General features: G+C 34.2%; 1 protein-coding gene across 5 annotated transcripts; it reads left to right on the forward strand.

Annotated features, from left to right (window-relative positions):
• The first annotated feature begins 870 nt into the window (after positions 1–870).
• On the forward strand, positions 871–12,967 carry LOC133336980 (CCR4-NOT transcription complex subunit 3). Of its 5 annotated transcripts, none has more exons than XM_061545238.1 (13): positions 871–962; positions 1,028–1,125; positions 1,190–1,324; positions 1,399–1,734; positions 1,806–1,929; positions 3,062–3,354; positions 3,437–3,497; positions 3,576–3,983; positions 7,969–8,082; positions 8,208–8,444; positions 8,517–9,199; positions 12,511–12,720; positions 12,826–12,967. In XM_061545238.1, the coding sequence occupies exons 1-13, from the start codon at positions 938–940 to the stop codon at positions 12,922–12,924; spliced, it is 2,823 nt and encodes a 940-aa protein (XP_061401222.1). In that variant the 5' UTR covers positions 871–937; the 3' UTR covers positions 12,925–12,967. The 5 variants fall into 5 exon arrangements, with proteins under 5 accessions (XP_061401222.1, XP_061401223.1, XP_061401225.1 ...); XM_061545239.1 differs by having other exon boundaries at positions 8,211–8,444; XM_061545241.1 differs by having other exon boundaries at positions 3,089–3,354.
• Positions 12,968–21,846: the final 8,879 nt, after the last annotated feature.

Consider the following 21,846-nt stretch of genomic DNA (forward strand, 5'->3'; position numbering starts at 1 on the left):
TAGCATACAGTTTTTGTGGACAAGTGAGTTTCAGAGCCATTTATTTGTGAATAGATCCAATTTATCCATCGAATATAAAAGAATTTCGAGAAGAAGAAGAAGAACGAATGCGACGAACGAACAATATAAAAAAGAAGAAAACTGAGTGGAAAAATATGCATAGAAAGTTTCATGGGATATTGATTTACGGAATATAACAATTATTGCAAAATCCATTACAAAATTTCAATTCATACTGTATATACCAGAAAAGAACGCGTGAAGAATATTGTAATTTTAGTGGTTAAGGCTTTGCGCATAAGTTATAAATGATTGGTAGCATAAATGTTAAACAATTCTGTATTGAGTTGAGTTAAAGTTTGGTGTGTGTGGATAATTAGAGTAATCCAATATGAAATCGCAACATGGTGATGATGATGGGCTTCCATATTGCGGCCGCCCTTTTTGAATCTCTCGTACATTGTGATAGTTTTACGTGTATTTTTTTCATGTTGTGTTTTGCCCTCACACACCAATTAAACCACAACCAAACAACCGACGGACCATTAAAATGATTACTCTAGTAACACAGTAACATTAAAACAAGTATCATACGCATCATATTTTTTCCCTAATGCTTCCTTCGAGCAATAATCACACATTTGCATATTATCAGAAAAATAATGATATCTGGTTTGTTTGTTTACAGCTACTGAATAAAGAATTCCAAAATATATCACATTTTTTTGAAGTAAATGAAATACAATTAAACAAGGAGTTCAATACACTTAAGCTGTAATTATCATCGATCGACGAGCTATAACAACAACCAACGTATGCTGTATGCGTTAGTTTGCGCCGCGTAATCAGGAAAGAGGGGCATTTTACATAGCTGTAGTCTCCTACTGGATATGTCTAAGTATTTGCATCGGCAAGACAAACAATTGTTTACATAGCCATGGCTGCGACGAGAAAGCTACAAGGTAAATTCGAAAGGTATTTCAATTTGAATAGATTTTTTTACTAATTGTGTGGTTTGAATATATAGGAGAAATTGACCGATGTTTGAAAAAGGTCGCTGAAGGCGTTGAAACCTTTGAAGATATCTGGAAAAAAGTACATAATGCCACAAATAGCAACCAAAAGGTAAGCATTATATGGAAATAGAAATAATCAAATAAATGTCTAAATAAATGTTTTTTATTGTTAGGAAAAGTATGAAGCCGATCTCAAGAAGGAAATTAAAAAACTGCAAAGGTTACGCGATCAAATAAAATCATGGATTGCCTCTGCCGAAATAAAGGATAAAAGTTCATTGCTAGAAAATAGAAGACTAATTGAAACAGTATGTTGCCCATTTGTATACTAGATTTGAATATATTTAAACCTTTTTTTTTCTTCTATTCTGTCCCCTTTTAGCAAATGGAACGTTTCAAAGTTGTAGAACGTGAGACAAAAACTAAAGCCTATTCTAAAGAAGGTTTGGGTGCTGCACAAAAAATGGATCCTGCACAGCGTATTAAGGACGAGGCCCGAAATTGGTTGACAAATTCAATAAGTTCGTTGCAAATACAAATCGATCAGTATGAAAGCGAAATAGAATCACTGTTAGCAGGCAAGAAAAAACGTTTAGATCGAGACAAACAGGATCGTATGGATGAATTGAGATCGAAATTGGATCGTCATAAATTCCATGTAACAAAGTTGGAAACATTATTACGTCTCTTGGACAATGATAATGTGGAAGCGGAACAGGTAATTCATTAAAAAAAATAATAATAATTTAAAAATAAATTAATTTTGGATTGTTTTTCTTTAACTGAAAGGTCAATAAAATCAAGGATGATGTTGAATACTATATTGATTCATCACAGGAACCCGACTTTGAGGAAAATGAATTCATTTATGATGATATTATTGGAATCGACGACGTTGAATATTCAGGTACAGGTAAGTGGGGTTTATATAAAAACTCCTCTACTCTACACATGTGTTGGTGGTTTTTGTTTTCAAAAAAAAAAAAAACATGACTAACAAACAAAGCAAAACATGTTTATTTTATATTGCTTGTTAAATGTGTAGTTTTTATTGGCTTTGTAAATCTCTACCCTACCATATATATTTTTCCGAACGGTTTCTATACATAAAGGGAGTTGCTGCTTTATTTATATACACATACTAGATAATATTCCATCCAGTTTCCCAATAAATATCAATCTGAAATATATCCCACTCCAAATGTTCTTGCTTTAGGAATTGCCTGTTATAAATTATAAGGGATTTTTCATTTCGGAATTATGTTTTTTGGTTTCATTTTGATTTGTTTTAAATTTATAAAAAAAAACCTTATAACCGGCTTTTCTACCCAAATACTTTTCTCTCCACACTTATATCCTTCTACACGCAAATATCCTCACAAAACACACTTCTTACATACATATTATAATGTACTTAGGAATGGTTTCTATGATCCACATACAAATATATATTAAAAATCCTCTTCCCTCCTCAAAAATAAAAATTAATTTTCATTATTTTTGTATCCAATTGCATACTATATATTTTTTTCGTTTTCTTTAAATATTCAACATTATACATATTCTATGTGTGTTTTTATGTTTTCTCTTTTTTCTCTCTCTTTTACTTATACAAAATATATAAAATCGATCGAAAACAAAATTAAATAACCAATTTTCCATAAATGTGAATATTTATAATTTCGTAAATCTTTATATATATACGATCCTGTTTATGAAACCAACCAACCAACAACTCAAACAATTCCCGTTTCTAAATTTGTGTATATCTCTGTGTGTGTGTTTATGTAAAACTTCTACAAATTGTCCGAAAACATCAACAAAAACACTTCCTAACAAAAAAAAAAAAAAAAAAACCCAAAAACAATTCATCGTCATTTAATGGATGAATGAAAAATTATAAAAACAAAAAACCAAATTCCCAAAAATGACGATTCCAAATGCAACGTCCCACAAAAATTTTTTGCCAAAAAACGAAAACATTTCCATAACATACACGTAAAATACATGTAATCAAACTACTTGGTATGCCATCAATTGTAAAGGTGTCTCACTTGGTATTCCATCATCAGCAACAACAGACAGTAATAATAGTAATGAAACCAGCGGCTCACCAAGCAGTATAACATCCGGTGGCAGTCCTGTTCAGTCGCCATTGCCCACACAACAGCAGCGCGATCAACAGCAACAACAGCAGGCCTCAAATACCAGCGGTAGTGGTGGTGGATCGGCACATCAGCAAATCAGTTTGAATTATTCAAGTGATTCAACAGCGGCCGATGGCACGGCGAAGGATAAACACAATAAAAATGAAAGTAACAACAATAGCAAAACAAAGGTGAGTTGAAAACCCAAACCGGTGTGTAAAATTAAAAACTAAATTCCAATTTATTTATTATTTGCTTTTAATTATTTTTTAGCAACCTGTTAAACCAACAGCTGTACGGGCTAACAATAAGGCAAATATTGGGGCATCAGATGGTAAGAAAATTAAAAATTTCAATTAGTTCTGTGATGTAGAGTATTTACATTAATTCTCCTTTCGTTTCCTTAACACAGCTACCACGAATAAAATCATCAGTTCAACACCTAGTAAAAATCCTCATCAGCAACAACAACAGCAGCAGCAACAACATCACCCCACACAACAACAACAGCAGCAACAACAACCAACGGCGGCAGCTGTCGTTGCTGCTTCGGTCATTGGTAATCACTCAACAACAAATAATTTAAATACAGCTGGTAGTGGAGGAGCGACAACGTTAGCCGCAGCCGTTGCAGCGGCTGGTGGCCATAATAATCCATCGGTACAGCATGCTCCAGCGCCAACGTTACAAGGTAATCCAACATTAGCTTCTGTTGCGGCAGCATCAACAAATTCCACTAATGCAACGCAAATCCAAGGCCAATCTGTGATTCAAGCAACACCGACAATTGCATTTTCCGCAGTTGCTAAACATAATACATGTAAGTGTTGATAATTTTAAATTATATATTATATTTTTTTCAGCATTTTTATTTTTGGTTGTTATTTTTAATTTTATTATTATTTTATTTGTTGGTGTTTATTTTGAGGAGTAGGAAAATTATTTATTTTTTACAAATCAATGAAATTGAAATCAGTGTATGAATTTAGTAATATTATGTGATCGTCGGCTTATTCCGATATCAGATTACTAAATGGAAGTATATGTGTCGATATAGTTTATTACAATTCTCTGTTAAGGGAGCTAAGATAGTCGAAAGTGAAGCATTGTCAAAATTTCAAAACTCTCACAATGGGTATTGCCTAATGTGTATCAGGGAGAATCTGAGACGTCAATAATCGCTAGATTTAATACTCATCTGTACATAGCTTGGACAAAATGTTAACACAACCTCGACAGCAACACATGAGGATATCACACAATAGGAATGACAGGGAATAGCGCTACCCAGAGGGAAATTACAACACTAACTAAGCAAGGACCGCAACCACTGTAAGAATGCATTGCAGTTCTGCCGCCAATTCATTGAGCATCCATAATCACAGAACAGGTCTGCGGAGATCCAAGAATCTTAAAAGACACTTAGAACCCCCCATCACCATAAATCCAGCGAGGTAGAATTATCTCCACATCCAAGCCATCCAAAACCCATAATCCAGACGGCATATCCATGTTGATGTTAAATAAGCTTGGTGCAATAGGGCTGGTTTATCTAAGCAAAGTTCTCGAGTTATCGATGTCACAGTTGGTAATACCTGATATTTGGAAAGTTACCCCATTATTTCAATCCTAAAACCAGATAAATCCGCTACTAATGGGGAGTCCTTCCGCCTTGTTTCTCTTCTTTCACCAGTCTTTTAGAGTCTCTATTTCTTCCGTCCCTGAAACACCATTTCGTTCTTGCTAACCACCAACATGGTTTCAGGGAAGCACAACAACGGCATTGCAAGAAGTTACTTTCAAGATTGCGGCGACGACCACCTGAACGAACCATTGTGGCAGCCTTAGATCTGCCCAAGGCGTACGGTCGATCATTCCGAGCTGATATCTGACATCACATATTCCACCCTTCCGAGCGATGGCTTACCAACTACGGTCGATCATTCCGAACTGATATCTGACATCACATATTCCAACCTTCCGAGCGATGGCTTACCAACTATCAAGCGATGGCTTACCAACTACCTTAATGGGCGTGGAGTTCCGTAGCCAAAAATCCAAATATCGCAAGATCAAAATGTGGGTATCACAAGGCGGTGTCCTATCTCCTATTTTGTTCAACATGTCAAAAATCCAAACATCGCAAGATCAAAATGGGAGTACGGCAAGGACGAGTCCAATCTCACATTTTGTTTAATATGTCAAACTCCCCATTCCTCCACCAGATGTATCAGTGGTGTCGTACGTCGATGATTGTACGATTATTTTGTCCGGCGTTAAAAATGACGAAGTAAGTGCGAAAGTTTCCAACTATTTAGACACAAAGCTAAATAGTAGAGGAGACAGAAGCCATAGTAGAGGAGACGTGTTGGAATTTGCTTATCTTGTTGACATTGATGGTGTCCCTGATTTCGGGATCTAGTAACCTTTCTAGTGTCTTTAGTAGAAAGGAAGAAAGCCTAATCGATCTATCGTTCTTAGGTAGCTTGTGACACGGCATTCCGGCTTTCGGAATGCATGTTACAATCACTTCTTTTCATAGACTTGGTATGTACGATAAAGTCAGACAAGGCAAAATTGTGTCTCATCAAAATATTGGTTTTAGACCACACGTTTCTTTGGGCCAAATGCTTTTCAGACAATTTGGAGTCGATTTACAAATGACCGTCCGTCTGTTTATCCGGCTGGTGCGCACGATAACTCTCGAAGGGAGTGAGCGATTTCACCTAAATATTGCATAACATAATATTTCTCACAAACTTAGTTCATGTTCGAAGATGGGGAATATCGGTCCACTTTACCAAGTCTACATAAAGTCCACAAAGGGCCAATATTTCATAAATTTGTATATTTAATTTGAAGCGAATTGAATAAACGACAAGAACATTAAATCCGATACCTCATTGATAAAAACTGTGAAAGCTCATCGACAAAATAACACAATTCCGAAGACCTCTGCAAACCATAGGCAACACCGACTGTCAATTTTTTACTAGTTACGAATGTTTTAAGCATGAAAAAGGGTTGGCAACGCCGCATAGGTATCGCTCAGGAACTGTTGAACATTGTCAAAGAAAATCCCAATTACATCAAAAACGTCATAACTGGCGACTAATCAACGATTAGAAACCGTAAGCAACACAGTACAACAACAGCGTTGCACGCCGGAACTATTTAACATCTAACTTTCCGATATTCCACGCTCTCCGGACGGCATAGAAATCGTTACATATGCAGATGATTGTATGATCTTGGCGTCAGGTCCCATTTTGAGGACATATGTGTGAGGTTGAACGCCTATCTCGTGAATGCAAGGAATATGAAAATATCCGCCACGAAGTCGTCAGCCACATTATTCACCACATGGTCTGCGGAGATTAGAATGCCGTTGAATGTGCAATTCCGACCACCAACTACCCCAAAATACTCGGGGTCACATTCGACAGTATGTTTAAATCATCCGCGCAAACCACAGCTATATACGATAAGTTGAAAATTAGGAACAAGGTCCTCAAGTCGCTTGCCGGCAGCTCTTGGGCGCAGATACGGAATCCTTGTTGATCTCTTGCGGTTCCAGTGTTGTCTGCGAACTTTAAGGATACGCAATGAAGAAGTAATCAGACCTGTCAGAACGCCGCCCTGAGGACTGCGACAGGGTGAGACGAAGATCCTTTCCTTACGTCAGCATAGCAATATGCTTTCGTTGCAGTACCTGCTGGGGTACTTCAGGGACAAACATCCCAACCATCATATGGTGGATAAGACTCCCCCACACAGGCGTGCCAGGAAGGATCTTCATGATATAGAGCGAGAGGTTCAACGTTACAAAAGGGAGCCTCTAGATCAATTTGCCTATCGAGCAGGTCTGAATAGCATTAATACTGATGCAGTAGCCGCAGCACTGAACGGATACAGATTGAATGCTGTCCTCGGAGCTCACCCCCACCCATATCAGCTGAAGAACGTCACCTGCCCAGACAAATCAGATTAGTTTTGGCGCAATTACGTTCAGGATGGTGCAGTCGTCTCAATTCGTATTGGGCACGGATTGATGACCAGGTGCAGGATGTCTGCCCAGCATGTGGTACGGGTCCACTCTCATACCACACTGCACTTATCCAATTGCCCAGCCAAATCCACTTATCATACTCCTCAAGATCTGTGGTTGCAGCCAGTTGAAGATGGAATTTAAACCGGAAATATATTCATATAAACTGCTACAACATCAACCAATTCGAGTGGCTGTATTGATAATGAAGGATCAATATTTAGCGGGCCAAATGAACCAAAACTTTCTTATTGAGTACATTATTACTCCGGGAAAATATGTCGCAGAGGATTTATTGACCTCTATTCGGTCAAGGGAGTGCAAATATCGCGTAATATTAACCAGGCTCGGAATGCAAAGCGGCAGAAACATAGAGCTCGCTCAGTGGTAGTTGTGTAGTACAATATACTGTTATTTTGAGAAAAAATATACATATTTACATATTTCCGACTATTCCTCAAAAACATCCTTACAAAAGAGTAGACTTTTTGGGGCAGAAAATAGTAATAATATCTTCGATCTTCGGTTCTTTTAACTCTATGATTTTTTTCTTATATAAGTTTATTGTTGAGTATATATTTTTTTATTTTTCTTTGGTAAATGTTCCACATTTATACATATTTTTTCGATTTGTTTTTAAATTTCTGTTGATAAAACACACAATTTTTTCTGCCTCTATGATCCTCTGGATCACTGGCCCATGTATTTCTAACAAAAAAAAAAAAAAAAAATCAAATATGTACATTCGTATTCGTAGCACATCTTGAAAATGGCCCCTTGCTTAGTGGAGCATCGTATGCCATAGTTGGTGGTAGTTCAGGACAGCAACAATTGACAAATCTCCAAGCTAATTCCTCTCATTTACAAAATGGTTTGTTAACAATTTGCCTTTACTATAATATTAAACAACTGCATACATACATATATATTTCTAACATGTTTTCTAAATTTGTTTTTATTTACATATTTTGTTTTTGTTTGTTTTATTCTATTAAGCAGCCCATAATACTTCCAATAATTCGGCAGTCGGTAGCATTGCGAATGTAGTGCAACAAGGAGCCAATTCAACAAATGTTAATAATTTGGCAACATCTGCCGCCAATTGCATTTCACCCAATGGTATGTCCGGTTTGCAGCAAGTTCTCAACGCACAGCAACAAGTTTTGGGTTTGGCGGGAGCCAACAGTAATGCACGTGCATCGCCGGGACTGCTGTCACCGAAACACATGAATGGTAAAGAATAATTGATTTTGTTTTTTCAATATTTGTAAACAATTTATTTTTCATTTCAAAAAAACTCCATAGGCCTACCGGTGTCAAGTGTTGCAAATAATACAAATTCTGTTGATGCTATTTCGCTGAAAACAATGGCCCAAGAAGCCATTAATCGATCTGTGATCGATACAAATAGCCTTTCGCAGCAGCAGCAACAACAACAGCAAGCGACAAATATGGATACAAGACAACAACAGCAGCAGCAACAACAACAACAGCCACAAGTACTACAACAGCATTTCTCAACGGATACAACTGCCAATTCCCATCAGCAACAGCAGCAGCAGCAACAACAACAAGGAAATTCAGCGACAGTTTTGGCCGCAGCAGTTGCTGCTTCAACAAACGGTCCATCATCGGTGGTTGGCAGTAACAGTGCTGGTGCGGGTAGTGGTGGCAACTCTGTCGGACCCATTGGTAGTAATCTTAATGCATCGGCTTTATCAAATGCTGCCGGTCAGCAGCCCATAGGTGCAGGTGCATCATCTGCAAATAACAATAAACAATTATCCCAACAACCAACAAATGAAGCACACATACCACCACTGCTTGGTGTAGCACCATTGGGTCCCTCGCCGCTGCAAAAGGAACATCAACTACAATTCCAGATGATGGAAGCAGCCTATTATCATTTGCCAACGCCTAGCGATTCAGAAAAACTGACAACATATTTCCATCGTACACCAGTGCAAACACCGCCGCACTATCCACAGGTGAGTTGTCCTTTTTTTGTGTTAATATTAGTAGATTTAAATATTACTTCAACTTTTCATTACAACTTCAATCTTAAAGTTCCCTTCGAATTGACATTATTTTAATTTTAAAATTTGGAACGAATCCAAAAAGTATTCCATTTCGGATCACAGGATGGTATTTTTTTTAATAATTTCTTAATATCGGAGTTAAACTGAAGTCAACTAGAAATTTCTAATAGCCTTTCAAAATGTACAGAAGTGAACGTCAAGAAGGCAAATCTTGGACTTAATTTTGTTAGTCTCTAAAGAAGTTAACGAAACACAAAAATGTTGGCACATTAGGATAGGTTAGATTATTGGACAAAAGGCATCATAGCATATCAGACTATGGTGAGCTTCATTAATATACAATCCCAAACTAGTATTAAATATATATATATATATTTGAAATCTGACTAATGGAAATCAAAGGTACTGGCATATTGAGATAAAATAAAGTAACACTCCTTTTCTTTAAAATCTCCAATACTAAATGGATAAAATGCAAAAGACTGATCAAAGAGAGGTTTGGGGCACAACTATGACATCCGAAACTGATGACATAGCAGAGACACTAGATAGTACAATAGTAGAAGCCTCCAATGGATGTTGGCCTCTTTGAGAAAACAATCGCCTCCGAAAAAACCATGGATTACAGGGGAGATTGAGAATAAAGGGAATGTGATCCACAAACTTTTAGACAGACTACGGTCATCATATACTTCCGTAACAAGACTAAAGACGGATAATATTCGGGATACTGATTAATGAAAAGATAATTCAACATAACTATGACAGCCTAAACACTGATGACATTCACTGGAGGAATATCACAATACTAGCTGAAAAAAAGTAAAGTCTTTATGAAGAAATTTGTCCTTTTCGAGAATGGAAATTTGCCTTCGAAAAAACAAAAAGTGTTATACATTTTTCTTAATAGGATTCCAATTCAAAAATGATAAAATGGTTCTACAACAGCGTTCTAAAGATCAGTTCTAATATACGCTTTAGTAGTATGGTGGGTAGCGATGGACAAAAAATATAACACTAGAAATATGTAGCAAGTCACAATATGGGCCTCAATAAATACCATCTGGAAATTGTTCTTATACATATGACCTCCGCTAGCACGAAGGACAGCGGTACTCTTTGCAGAAGAATTGTGAACTTAAATTTCACTTTGCCTGCCAAACCTCAATACGGCTCAGGAGGGTATTCGAGGAAATTAGAGGAAATTGGCAATACTAAATGAGCAAGGGCCCTAACCACTGTATCAAACTAAATGGCAGTAATATGTATATGCCTTAGGGAAGGTCGAAGTTCCTTCAGTTCAGCCTGCCAAAAAAATAGTGATTAATTCTATTTTAGAGAATTTAAACATTGATTTTTTGTCAGCAAATACAACGCCAATAATTCAGTTAATAGATCAGGGTATAATTCGATCTTTTAAATGTCAATACCGTAAAAGCATTATACCAAAACATGTTAGGCATTTAGAATGTGGATTGTCTTTTGAACCAAAAAACAAAAAATGATTTGATGTGAGAGATGGACCTGAAATATTAGATTTAAATAGATCGTTAGCGATTAATAATAGATAGAAGAATGAAGCCACTAACTCAACCCAAACCACCAACGTTAGCTCGTCGGTAACTAATTCCTTGGGTACAGTGTATCTGCTTCTTGTAGGGAAAACTCGCGCAGTACAGTGTATCTGCTTCTTCTAGGGAAACTCGCGCAGAAGCAGTTGTGTAGACAATTGAGGATTAGTAAATTAGGTCTTCAGTTCGATGGTAGTTTGTTCAGACTCTCTGTTGAAGAATTTCTGTATTGGCTACAATACTTCATGGGCCGAGTCGTGGTATTGGCGGCTTGAAAAAAATAGGAATTTCACGATTGGGATGAACAGTTTAATGAGCAAATACCAATCCTCAAACACCAATATAGAGTTGATTAGCCCAAAAGAAAACAATCAGCCTCATTATTTTTTTTTAGAAATCAGTACTTATGTGTATTAAAAGTACTAAATGGTACTATATTTGCGGTAGGATTTAAAAGTCGTACTTATGTGTAAGAAAAGTACTAAATGGTAACAAATATTTTACAATTTGTTTTTATGTGAACTGATAGGGTTGAAATACGGAAATTTGACATTAAGGGTCATACCTAAATTCATGCGTATGCGTACGAATTTAATCACCTCAAAAGTTAAATACATATATTTCAATAAACGTTACCCAAATATGCATTACGTATCAAAATATAAAGTTGAAAATTTTCAACTTTTTGATTTTAAATTGTTATTACAGTACAAGAACTATGAAAGTACAAAATAGCACATCTTAATCCATTATTTTTTTTAGAAATCAGTACTTATGTGTATTAAAAGTACTAAATGGTACTAAATTTGCGGTAGGATTTAAAAGTCGTACTTATGAGTAAGAAAAGTACTAAATGTTAACAAATATTTTACAATTTGTTTTTATGTGAACTGATAGGGTTGAAATACGGAAATTTGACATTAAGGGTCGTACCTAAATTCATGCGTATGCGTACGAATTTATTCACCTCAAAAGTTAAATACATATATTTCAATAAACGTTACCCAAATATGCATTACGTATCAAAAAATTAAGTTGAAAATTTTCAACTTTTTGATTTTAAATTGCTATTACAGTACAAGAACTATGAAAGTACAAAATAGTACTAAATATGGTACACGTTGGATTTAAGTGAATTGATAGGGCTGGGATCCTGAAATTTATGATTAAAATTACTGTTGGAGTGTAGAATTGAGGAAGATTTGGAAAATCGTACTTACTTATAGGAAAAACAATAAATGGTAGTAAATTTGGTACCATTTGGATGTTGGTGGACAGATTGAGCTGGAATCCTTAAATATGGACATAATATTATTATTGGAGTGCATGACTAAGGTAGTTTTAGAAATTCGTACTTTTGGGTAAAAAGTACTAGTACTACTACAAATTGGACTTTGGTCAATTGGAATCCTGAAAGTTGCAACACTGATTACTTTCGGATTGGGATAGTTTTGGCATATGGGTACAAAAAGTACAGAATAGCACTAGTCGGAGCCCATATGGACATGACTCCCCTACTACAGCGCATGTAAACCCAGTCCAAAAGTCTTTTTGTCCCCGTGGAATATATATATATATATATATATGTAATCGATTGGAATACAGTACCAATCATATACTACGTTTCTAATATATATATTTTTTTTAATTTCATGAATACTAATTTGAGTTTTTTTGTTAACATTTCAGCAACAACTTCCAATTTATGATACTGTTGAATTTTATCAGCGTCTCTCGACAGAAACTCTATTCTTTGTTTTCTATTATATGGAAGGATCAAAGGCTCAATATTTAGCAGCTAAGGCATTAAAAAAGCAAAGCTGGCGTTTCCATACTAAATATATGATGTGGTTCCAACGACACGAAGAACCCAAAATTATTAACGATGATTACGAACAAGTAAGCAAAACCGAAGAAAAAAAAGCATATTTCAAATTTTCTCGATGACAAAAATCAATACAAAATATTAAAATTTAATGTGTTCGAATTTTCTCTCTACTCTAGGGTACGTACATCTATTTCGACTATGAAAAATGGAGTCAACGAAAGAAGGAGGGATTTACTTTTGAATACAAGTACTTAGAAGATAAAGAGTTAAATTGATTGTCTTGTAAATGTTGAAGAGAGCGACACACAACAACAGTAACCACAATGATTTCAATGGATCTTCAAAACAACAACAACAGCAACACAATACCAACAACATCCAGCAAACAAGCTATTGCTTATGAAAAAAAAACATAAAAACAAAACAAAAGTAATTCAACAAAATCAACATCCAACCAACTATAGACTCCATCCCTCCCTCCCTGCTCTACCCTCCCCTTGTAAAAAGAAACTGCTTATATTTTATTTGCATTGTTTTTTCTTCTACTTTCGTTCTTTCTTTTGTTTATTTCCTTTCTATTTTACTTTTTTTCTTATTTACTTTGATTGTAACTGAGACTTTAAATAAGATTTGAAAACAACAACAAATAATTAAAAAGATATTATATATAAAAATTAAATTTTGTTTTGAACTATGTTCGTTTGTTTGTCGTTTTACAGTTAATTTCTTAAGAAAAAACAAAACAAACAAAAAAGTTCGGTTGGAGTTTTTAGTTTCGATTACTTTATTTTTTCATTACATAAGCAGAAACTTGAAAATTATGAATTTTTTCTATGAACAAGAAAACAAACAAAAAATGAAAACTTCTGAAATATTTTGCAAATTCATATTACGTTAGTTGTACTCATATATATTTTTTTCTTTTTTTTATTTTAGTTTATTTCATTTTTTATTTTTTTCGTAATATTAAAGATTATATTATAAATATGATAAATTTGAAAACAAAAAAAAAAACACTTTAAAGATGGTTTTATTTTTTCTTCACATTTCATTTTCATTTCGAAAAAAAAAAAACAATTTTCATCCCACAAAACAAAAAAACTACATATTTGAAATTAATGTTCATATTAATATTTTGCAGAAACTAAAAGAATATCGAGTACGACGAAAATCAACAATTCGATTCTGATTATAAATACTGAACGGGTTTTTTTAATACTCTCCACCATAAATTGTGTCATAACATTTGCCACACCTTGAAATCGTCAGCAGAAATTTAGAACATATATGTGTTTTGAAATCGCGAATGCGAAAGTTTTAAAGAAAATTCCTCTCCTCTCGACGTCTTTCAATTCAGTGTCCAGGAATAAGTTATTTCAAATTATTATATGGGATAGTCCCAAGGAGCTAGCTATCTGCTAGTATTCCACATAGTTGTTTATTCAGTAGTGCTGCGCTTGGACCCATTCTATGTAATTTTCTAGCTCTTGCCAGCATCATCGCTGGTTGTCCGACTAATTATTGAAGTGGTTACTCGCATTTGCGATGGTCTCCGCAAAGTTTACGAGTCGAAAATGTATTGTATTCGCTGCGATCCAAGAAACCAAACTGACCGAGAACTGTAGCTTACAACGTTGTGCGGAAGGATCATTCCAGATGGGGTGTGGGTGTACTTGCATTCTTATTACTCGACTCTGTACAGTACAGATATATCTCATTTGTGCCAGGCTCTAGTGACCCATACATTAAATGTAGATTTGTATCAGTCAAGTGTGGAACAGTTCAGCCGATACCGCCGATGAATAGTAGTACACCACGTTATTTACCTGATATTAAGGTAATTTTAGAAGGGTAATATATCTTAACCATAGGAAAGCCAAATGACAATTATTCAGAGAGTTGACCAACCAGCGCATCAGATAACTTTTCATTCCTTCTGATGTACGGGTAGCAGAAAGGAAACTGAGGGATATCATTGCAAATGCAGCCACTAGATTATATGACGACCACAGAACAAAAACGCCGAATAAAATTGTGCAGAGCAAAAACGACGCAAAAAAATTAACAGAGCGAAAATGAAGCAGTGCAGCGTACATGTGACACTCACACATATTAACGCTGTTGGTTGACTCTTGTTTTGCCTTTTCATAGTCAAGCAAATCTAAGAAAATACATAGAATGTAAATAAGAATGGTTATTTTCAAAACGTTTTAAACAAAATTTTATGTGTGTAAAAGTTATTTTATTAGAACAAAAATATAGCACATGAGAATACAGGTTTAATATTACTTTTAACACACTTTTACAGGTTTAATATTGACTTATAAAAATAGCATCACTATGTGCATGCTAGTTAACAAAGTAAGGAAAAATCAAAAAATTAAAATTCATACAAAAAATTTTAAATTTGTACTATATTATGTATATAGAAGTAACACAATGCTTATACGTTTTTGGTATGACAAATACATGTAGAAAATATTAGCTTTAATTTAATATCTTAAATACTGATGATATGAAGCTTACATACATCGATGTTTTGTACTAAATTCTTTAATCCATTTTTTTATGAGATCGATATTTATTAAAAATAAATATATTATAAATAGAGGGAAAAACAAAGCAAAGTAATTCAAGATAAAAAAAATACCATCTTTTAATTTCTACAATATCCTAAATTTGCATCGTTCCTTATTATTTATTTTCGCAGTTAGGCAATTTCGGTATCACTCCCATCACAAACAAAACCATAATCAATTGCTTCTTTGTTTTCATATTTTACGTTTACAAAAAATGCTCTGGATTCTACAGGGATGTAGCACATAAGCTGCTGGAGATCTAAATATTTACATTTTGTTATAGATTTTCCATCTAGATATAGACACGCCAAATCTAATATTTCAAAATCTTCTTCGCGTACACCTCTTTTTAACAAACTGACTACCTGTGTTACCATACCATTGAACAAATTTAATTGAAATAGATTACTCTTTTCCTGAATAATTCTTCGAACAGTGTGCCAATTTATTTTTTGTCCGTTAATATCTATTTTTCGATTCACAATAAGTTTTTCCAACTCTTTAGAAGTAACGAAATCTGGGGTGTTCATTTCTTTAACTATAAACTTTGGCTCGGACTTTTTGGCTTCTTTTATGATATTTATCCAATCATTTGGAGCCGCTACAATTTCAATTGTTTTTTTATATTTTTCAATTAAACTAAAGCATCTATCGCAACTGTTATAACTATGGCACGAAATAAAATACTTTTGAGTTATACTTTTTAAATGGGATGATGCTAAAAAACGTTTTAATAAAAGGACTACTTTAATATTTCGATTTTGACCTCCACAAGAATCGGAATACAGAATAACTTTATCTGTTGAAGATGGTACGTAATTTTTTAGATGATTAATTAAACAAGAACCGATTCCTTGCCCTCCTCTTGATGCAATACTTTCGTTCCACACATACATGTACCCTAAAAAAACAATATACAAAACCTTAAAATTTGTGTGATAACAAAATCAAATTTTATAGTATTAAATTCAACTAATTAAATGTTAAAAATTTAGATCTCATATTTACCTTTCTTGTTAATCTCACCATAGACACACAAATTGTACGTCCACAGTTGTCTCTTATAAAATGCAACGGATGTTGTCAAAGCAGGCGTCTCCAATGTTTTTTGTAGGTCGAATGTTAAAACTATCGAGGTTCCATTGCGTTCGGAATTATTCACATCTTGTTTGAACTCCTTGTTTAAATTTTCAACAGACTCAATATGTTTCAATTGGTTTCTTTTAATTTCAGCCCTTTCCTCTTCCACACCATTTGCTTTTAAAGAACACTGCAAATTATCACAGGTTTTGCATGTATCCGTATGACATCTTTTAAAGCCCAAATTGAAATTATTGTTGAAAATTTCGCTGAATACATAATGCGAAACAGGATGCTCATTTTTAAACTCAGTTTTTTTTTAAATTTAAATTTGGATGTAAGAATTTTTTGAAGATTTTTTACGACTGTAATGCGATTCGTATTTTGGGAAGAGATTTATAAAATTAATGACTTTGCAACGATCTTGTTCCGATGTTTTATTTGCAGGAGCTCCTCGCCCGCGAGTCTCAGCAGCACTAGGATTTTAATCATACTTTTCAATGCCCTTTCTATTCGTGATGGCGTTAAGTTCAAACATTTGATATAGAAATCCCGGGAAATTTTGTAAGAAACGCCATCACCATTTTCCAAACTGTACTGGAAATTCTGTCTCATTTTCTGTCGAATTATTTGATCGAATTTAGGAGACACAGAGATTTTTTTCACTGTTCCTCGAATCAGTAAGGTCTTTTGTGTCCAATTCAATGTTTTGTAAAAATTGTCGAATATTTCTTTCTGCCGTAAAATGTCAATTTTTTACAGCAACCCGCCCCACATTTACAAATTATTTGCCCTTCAAAATTCTTTGCCGCAATTAATCTACTACAAGTAGTTTTGTGTGCATTACCACACTCAACATTTTTCTTTGCAATGGTTCGCTTATGGTTTTCCAATTTTGTTTGTCTTTTTCGTGGATAAAGCGTTACTAAAAGTTACAGCGAAAAAATTCCTTAGCCATGATATTTAGATATTGAAATAAAATCTAATATCTATAATAAAATATTACTTACCATGATTTTCATCTTCCATGTTTGCGGTCAAAAAATATTCAAGCAAATAAATGTAATAATGTATAGTAAGCTCTCTGCAAAGCATTCCTTTAAAAAAATAACGGAACAACAAAAAACGATAACAAAAGAGAAACCGATCATGAGAGTCAACCACCAGCGATTGGTAATTCTCTTGAAATCTACAAGAGAGCATGAATGTTAATATGTGTGAGTGTCACATGTACGCTGCACTGCTTCATTTTTGCTCTGTTAAATTTTTTGCGTCGTTTTTCCTCTGCACAATTTTATTCAGCGTTTTTGTTATGTCGTCATCATATACCTGCTGTTCGAATACCCGAGATCAGACCTATTTTTCCAGGAGAGGCAATTGGTCTAGCGTGATGAGCTTCGACCATCAAACCCAGCAGATCCCCCGTTGGAGGCCAGCAGATTAGTCGCGTAGCGTAAGAGGATGCTGGAAGCATGTAAAGAGCTGCAAATTCGCTCTCAAGCCCTGGTAATGAATGAAATCTCTTCCTGTCGAGCAGGTCCACCACAGTGAACAATGGGTGATGTAGCATGTGTCATCCGTAGCGCAAAGTCATCTAAAGCATTGGGCCCTGGGCCCTATGGTTATGCTAAAACAGCTGGACGAGCCCGGAGTTGAGTACCTGACCAAAGTGTCTCCATTTGCCTATAGCCACCCACATCGTTCCCGAAGCCGGTATGTCAACAAATGTGAAATATACAGGCCGAAGCAAGAGTTTCTCACGGTGAGATCGCTACGTACGTCGGGTCCTATCATTGAGGACATATGGGCAAGTTTAAACGCCTATCTCGCCGCTTCAGCAGACATCTTCACGTGAGGTGTATAAAATTGCTTGCCGGCAGCATAGGAAACCTTGTTGATATCTTACAAAGCGATAGGTCGGTCTGTGGGTAGTATGCGGTACCAGAGTGGTCTGCAAATACTAGTGCTACGCAATGGACAACCCGGAGTTGAAAATTAGTGCTCATTTTGTCGTTAGCCGACCACATAGTTTCGGGTGTCTGGAAAGAAGACAGTTTAGTTCCGCTACCGAAGCCTAACAAGGATGCCAGCATTGGTGCTATGTTCAAATTTTATGCCATTTCTACATATTAGTAGAGGACTGAACCAGAATAGAAAGAGGAACCGAGAATTTATGGCTGTTCTTGTCCTGCCGAAGGTCTTGCATACCGTCAAACAAGCAAAACGTGGAAAAGACCAACTTCCAGTCGTGTTTGAAACGTTGAATAGTCAAAGATATGTGTAGACGCCAGTCGTATGTGGAATTCAGAAACAGGAAGTCACAGACCCATAGAGTGAAATATAAAGTTCCCCAAGTTGGAATGATTTTCATGGACATTTTCAAACTCTACCTTTATGATATTGTACAACCACTGGGTGGCATACATTATTTATGACCTATGTGAGAGGATAAAATTCACTGATCTTGCGAGTTTCTTCCATCTGGAGAATAAGAAAGAAATATCCGACACCAAACTCACAGCCATGCTGTTCCCTTCTTGGACAGTTGAAATTAAGCTCCAGCTGAACATATTGGTCGATGGAGAACAGATTTCGAGCATCAACTACTCCCAGATATTGGGTGTAACGTTCGAAAACCTATTTTTGAAGTGAAAAGTAGGTACAAGGTACTCAGGTTGCTGGCTGTCAGAATAGTTCCAAGAGGCGTTGGAAACATCAGTACAAATAAATGTCAGTATCCCTTTGGTGGAGGGTATTAAAAGTTCGAACCTTTATGAAGGTTCGATCAATTTTAGGCATTATAAATTTGCTCTTCATGCTGGAAGGTATAAAAAGTTCAGCTCGTCCGAGCTCGAGAACCTTATCAGTTGTTTCAATATTAAACTGAATATTGACTCATGCCATTTGTAACTCTTAATCTGGGTCGATACAGACCTAAGTTTTGATGCAGACCCATATGATTTTCCTATGGTAAAGGTGTTTTAAAAAGTTCGACTCGACAATTTGAATTTGTTCAATTAAAATTCTCCGAGTTACGACTAGATTGAGCATAACTTGTTTTAGTTCGGAAATTTAGGTCAACTTTAAGACTACTGATACACGGCAAAATTTTAGAAAAAAATCTTTATATGTACTGATTAACACTAGGCAATTTTGAAATTGTATGTTAGTATCAAATTGACTAGTATAAATCAGGAATATATTAATCGAAAATATACCATAAGACATACATACATAAATCTAAAAAAATCTAAACACTTTTTTTAATTGCACCATTCATTACCAAAACAAAAAAATTGATAAACAAACAAACGTAAATATATAATTGGAATTTTTTTCAAGACTAGAGAATTGTTCTTTCATCCAAAATTTGATGAGTTTTAGCTAAATACTCCCTTATTTTGAATTTAACGAAAAAAAAACAAACAAAAACCAAATATGAATTTGCCAACAGCAAACATAAACATAGAGTTTTACTAATAAACAGATATATAGAGTTATTGTGTACAAAAACAACAACAAAAACAAAAAACGCTTTTATTGACAGCATTTTTTCGGTTCGGCAAAATCATCATCAACATGGTGGTCTACCGATGATATTCCACACACACACATATATGTATTCTAGATGCAAACACACACCCACTCACTCACTTACCATACTTTGAACAGAGCGATATTGCATTCACATAAAATAAAAAAAAATAATATTTCAATGGAAATTTTAAAAAAATATACACCACCCATCATCAAATAATTATTTAACATTGACAAAATATTAATACTATTAAAGAAAATAATAACAAACAAAAAAAACAATTTTTAAGATGCATAATAAAAAAACAAAACATATTTATGACAAATATATACTTAAATTTTTTTAAAGTATATAAAAAATATATATTTTAAATATGTCGTTTTATGTCTTTGGGATACACTTTTGTGTTGACATCAAATTCTCTGTGCATTAGAAGTTTTAAAAAAATATGATGGGTAAGACAATTAACGTTTTTTTTATTGCGAAACATTTAAAATATAATATTGAGGTAAGTATGACATTTTCCATTCTGGCCAATAATTTAATGACTTTTTTAAATGTACCAACAAGCAGCAACGTTTTAAAGACTATTTTTATAATCTCCACCATAATATGGAGGGTATGTTATTTTTTTCGTTTGTAATTCATCATTTCCGACCCTATAATGTATATATTCTTAATCAGCGTAAAATTCTTTTCTGGTAGCCCCAATTTTCAATATTTGGAAAGTTTTGATCGCATTTTTTGACTGAGTTGGCTGTATTTTAGTACTTTGAGTTCTTATTGGGTAGCAAAGGGACCCACAGAAGTCGCGGATTTTTTAAAGAATATTTTCTCTACTCTATGAGTGAACTCGACTAGAAATATGAATTTTATTTTTCCCGATTTGGGTGTTCGTTTGTGTTTCTAGAGTAGGAAACGGGTTTCGATGTTGTTGTACTGATCTGGCCATATACGATATTTACTTTATACTATAATAAAAGTAGTTTGATTATTTAATATTTGACAAGAGGTCAAAATAACCGGTTTTAGGCAATATAGGTATAGCACATGTGAATACGGGGAATGAAAGAGGGAATGAAGCAGCTACTATGATTAATAAAAGTAGTCCTATGTGACACAAAAAGTCACCAAATTTTAAAAAGCTGTGACATAATTTACGCAATTGTTTTTGTACTTGAAATTGAAAAACGGTCAAAATGACGGTTTTCGGCAATCTAGTGTTAATTAAATTTTTGGAATCCCAACAAGCTTGGATTTTTTTAAATACATAGTTTCAAAAGACCATCAGACATTTCTGGGTAAGTAAAAAATGTAATTCTTTTAAATATATTCAACATTTCAATAGATCAACAAGCTTGTTTTTTCAAAAAAAAACAAAAATAAATAATAAAAAATTTTGTCTTTAAAAGATTTAAAAAAATATATATATTCAAAATATCAATATTTTTCAAAAAAATTAAAAAAAAATATGTCTAAAAATTTTATTAAAAATATATTCAAAATATCAATACTTTTTCAAGAGCAAATAGCTTGGATTTTTTCAATTTTTTTAAACATTATCAAACATATATATTCATATATATTTGATTTTTTTAAATGCAGATTATGAAAAAATCATTGATAAAAAAAATCAAGAGACAAATTTGTGGATTTTTTGTAGTTTTAACTTGTGTAGATAATTTTTTTTTTTTTTTTTTTTGGAAAAAAGTTTTTTCTTTATATTGATTTCAAAGATTAAAACAAATGTTTCTAAAAACGAAACGAAAATTATAAAAAATATATATATTTTTTGCAACTGGATATTTAACATTTTTTTCCAAAATAACAATAATCATGGAAATTTTTTATTAAGAGGGATTTTTTTAATGAAAAATATTTTGTCAAATCTCCAAAACTAAATTTTTTTAACCAACAAACATTGATTTTTTTCAATGCAGATTATTAAAAGACCTTCAAGCGAGGATTTTTAAAATACTGGATAATTTATACAAATTTAG

The sequence above is a fragment of the Musca vetustissima genome, unplaced genomic scaffold (genome assembly GCF_032173495.1).
Source record: "Musca vetustissima isolate MV318-11 ecotype Yass unplaced genomic scaffold, APGP_CSIRO_Mvet_v1 utg190188, whole genome shotgun sequence".
In the NCBI taxonomy this organism is placed as follows: Eukaryota; Metazoa; Arthropoda; class Insecta; order Diptera; family Muscidae; genus Musca; species Musca vetustissima.

What these genes read in the sequence shown, in the direction of transcription:
- LOC133336980 (XM_061545238.1), top strand. Translation starts at nt 938, where the DNA reads ATGGCTGCGACGAGAAAGCTACAAG. An exon ending in ATAATGTGGAAGCGGAACAG is followed by an intron (nt 1,735 to 1,805) that starts GTAATTCATTAA and finishes TTTAACTGAAAG; the next exon opens with GTCAATAAAATCAAGGATGA. An exon ending in CACCGCCGCACTATCCACAG is followed by an intron (nt 9,200 to 12,510) that starts GTGAGTTGTCCT and finishes TTAACATTTCAG; the next exon opens with CAACAACTTCCAATTTATGA.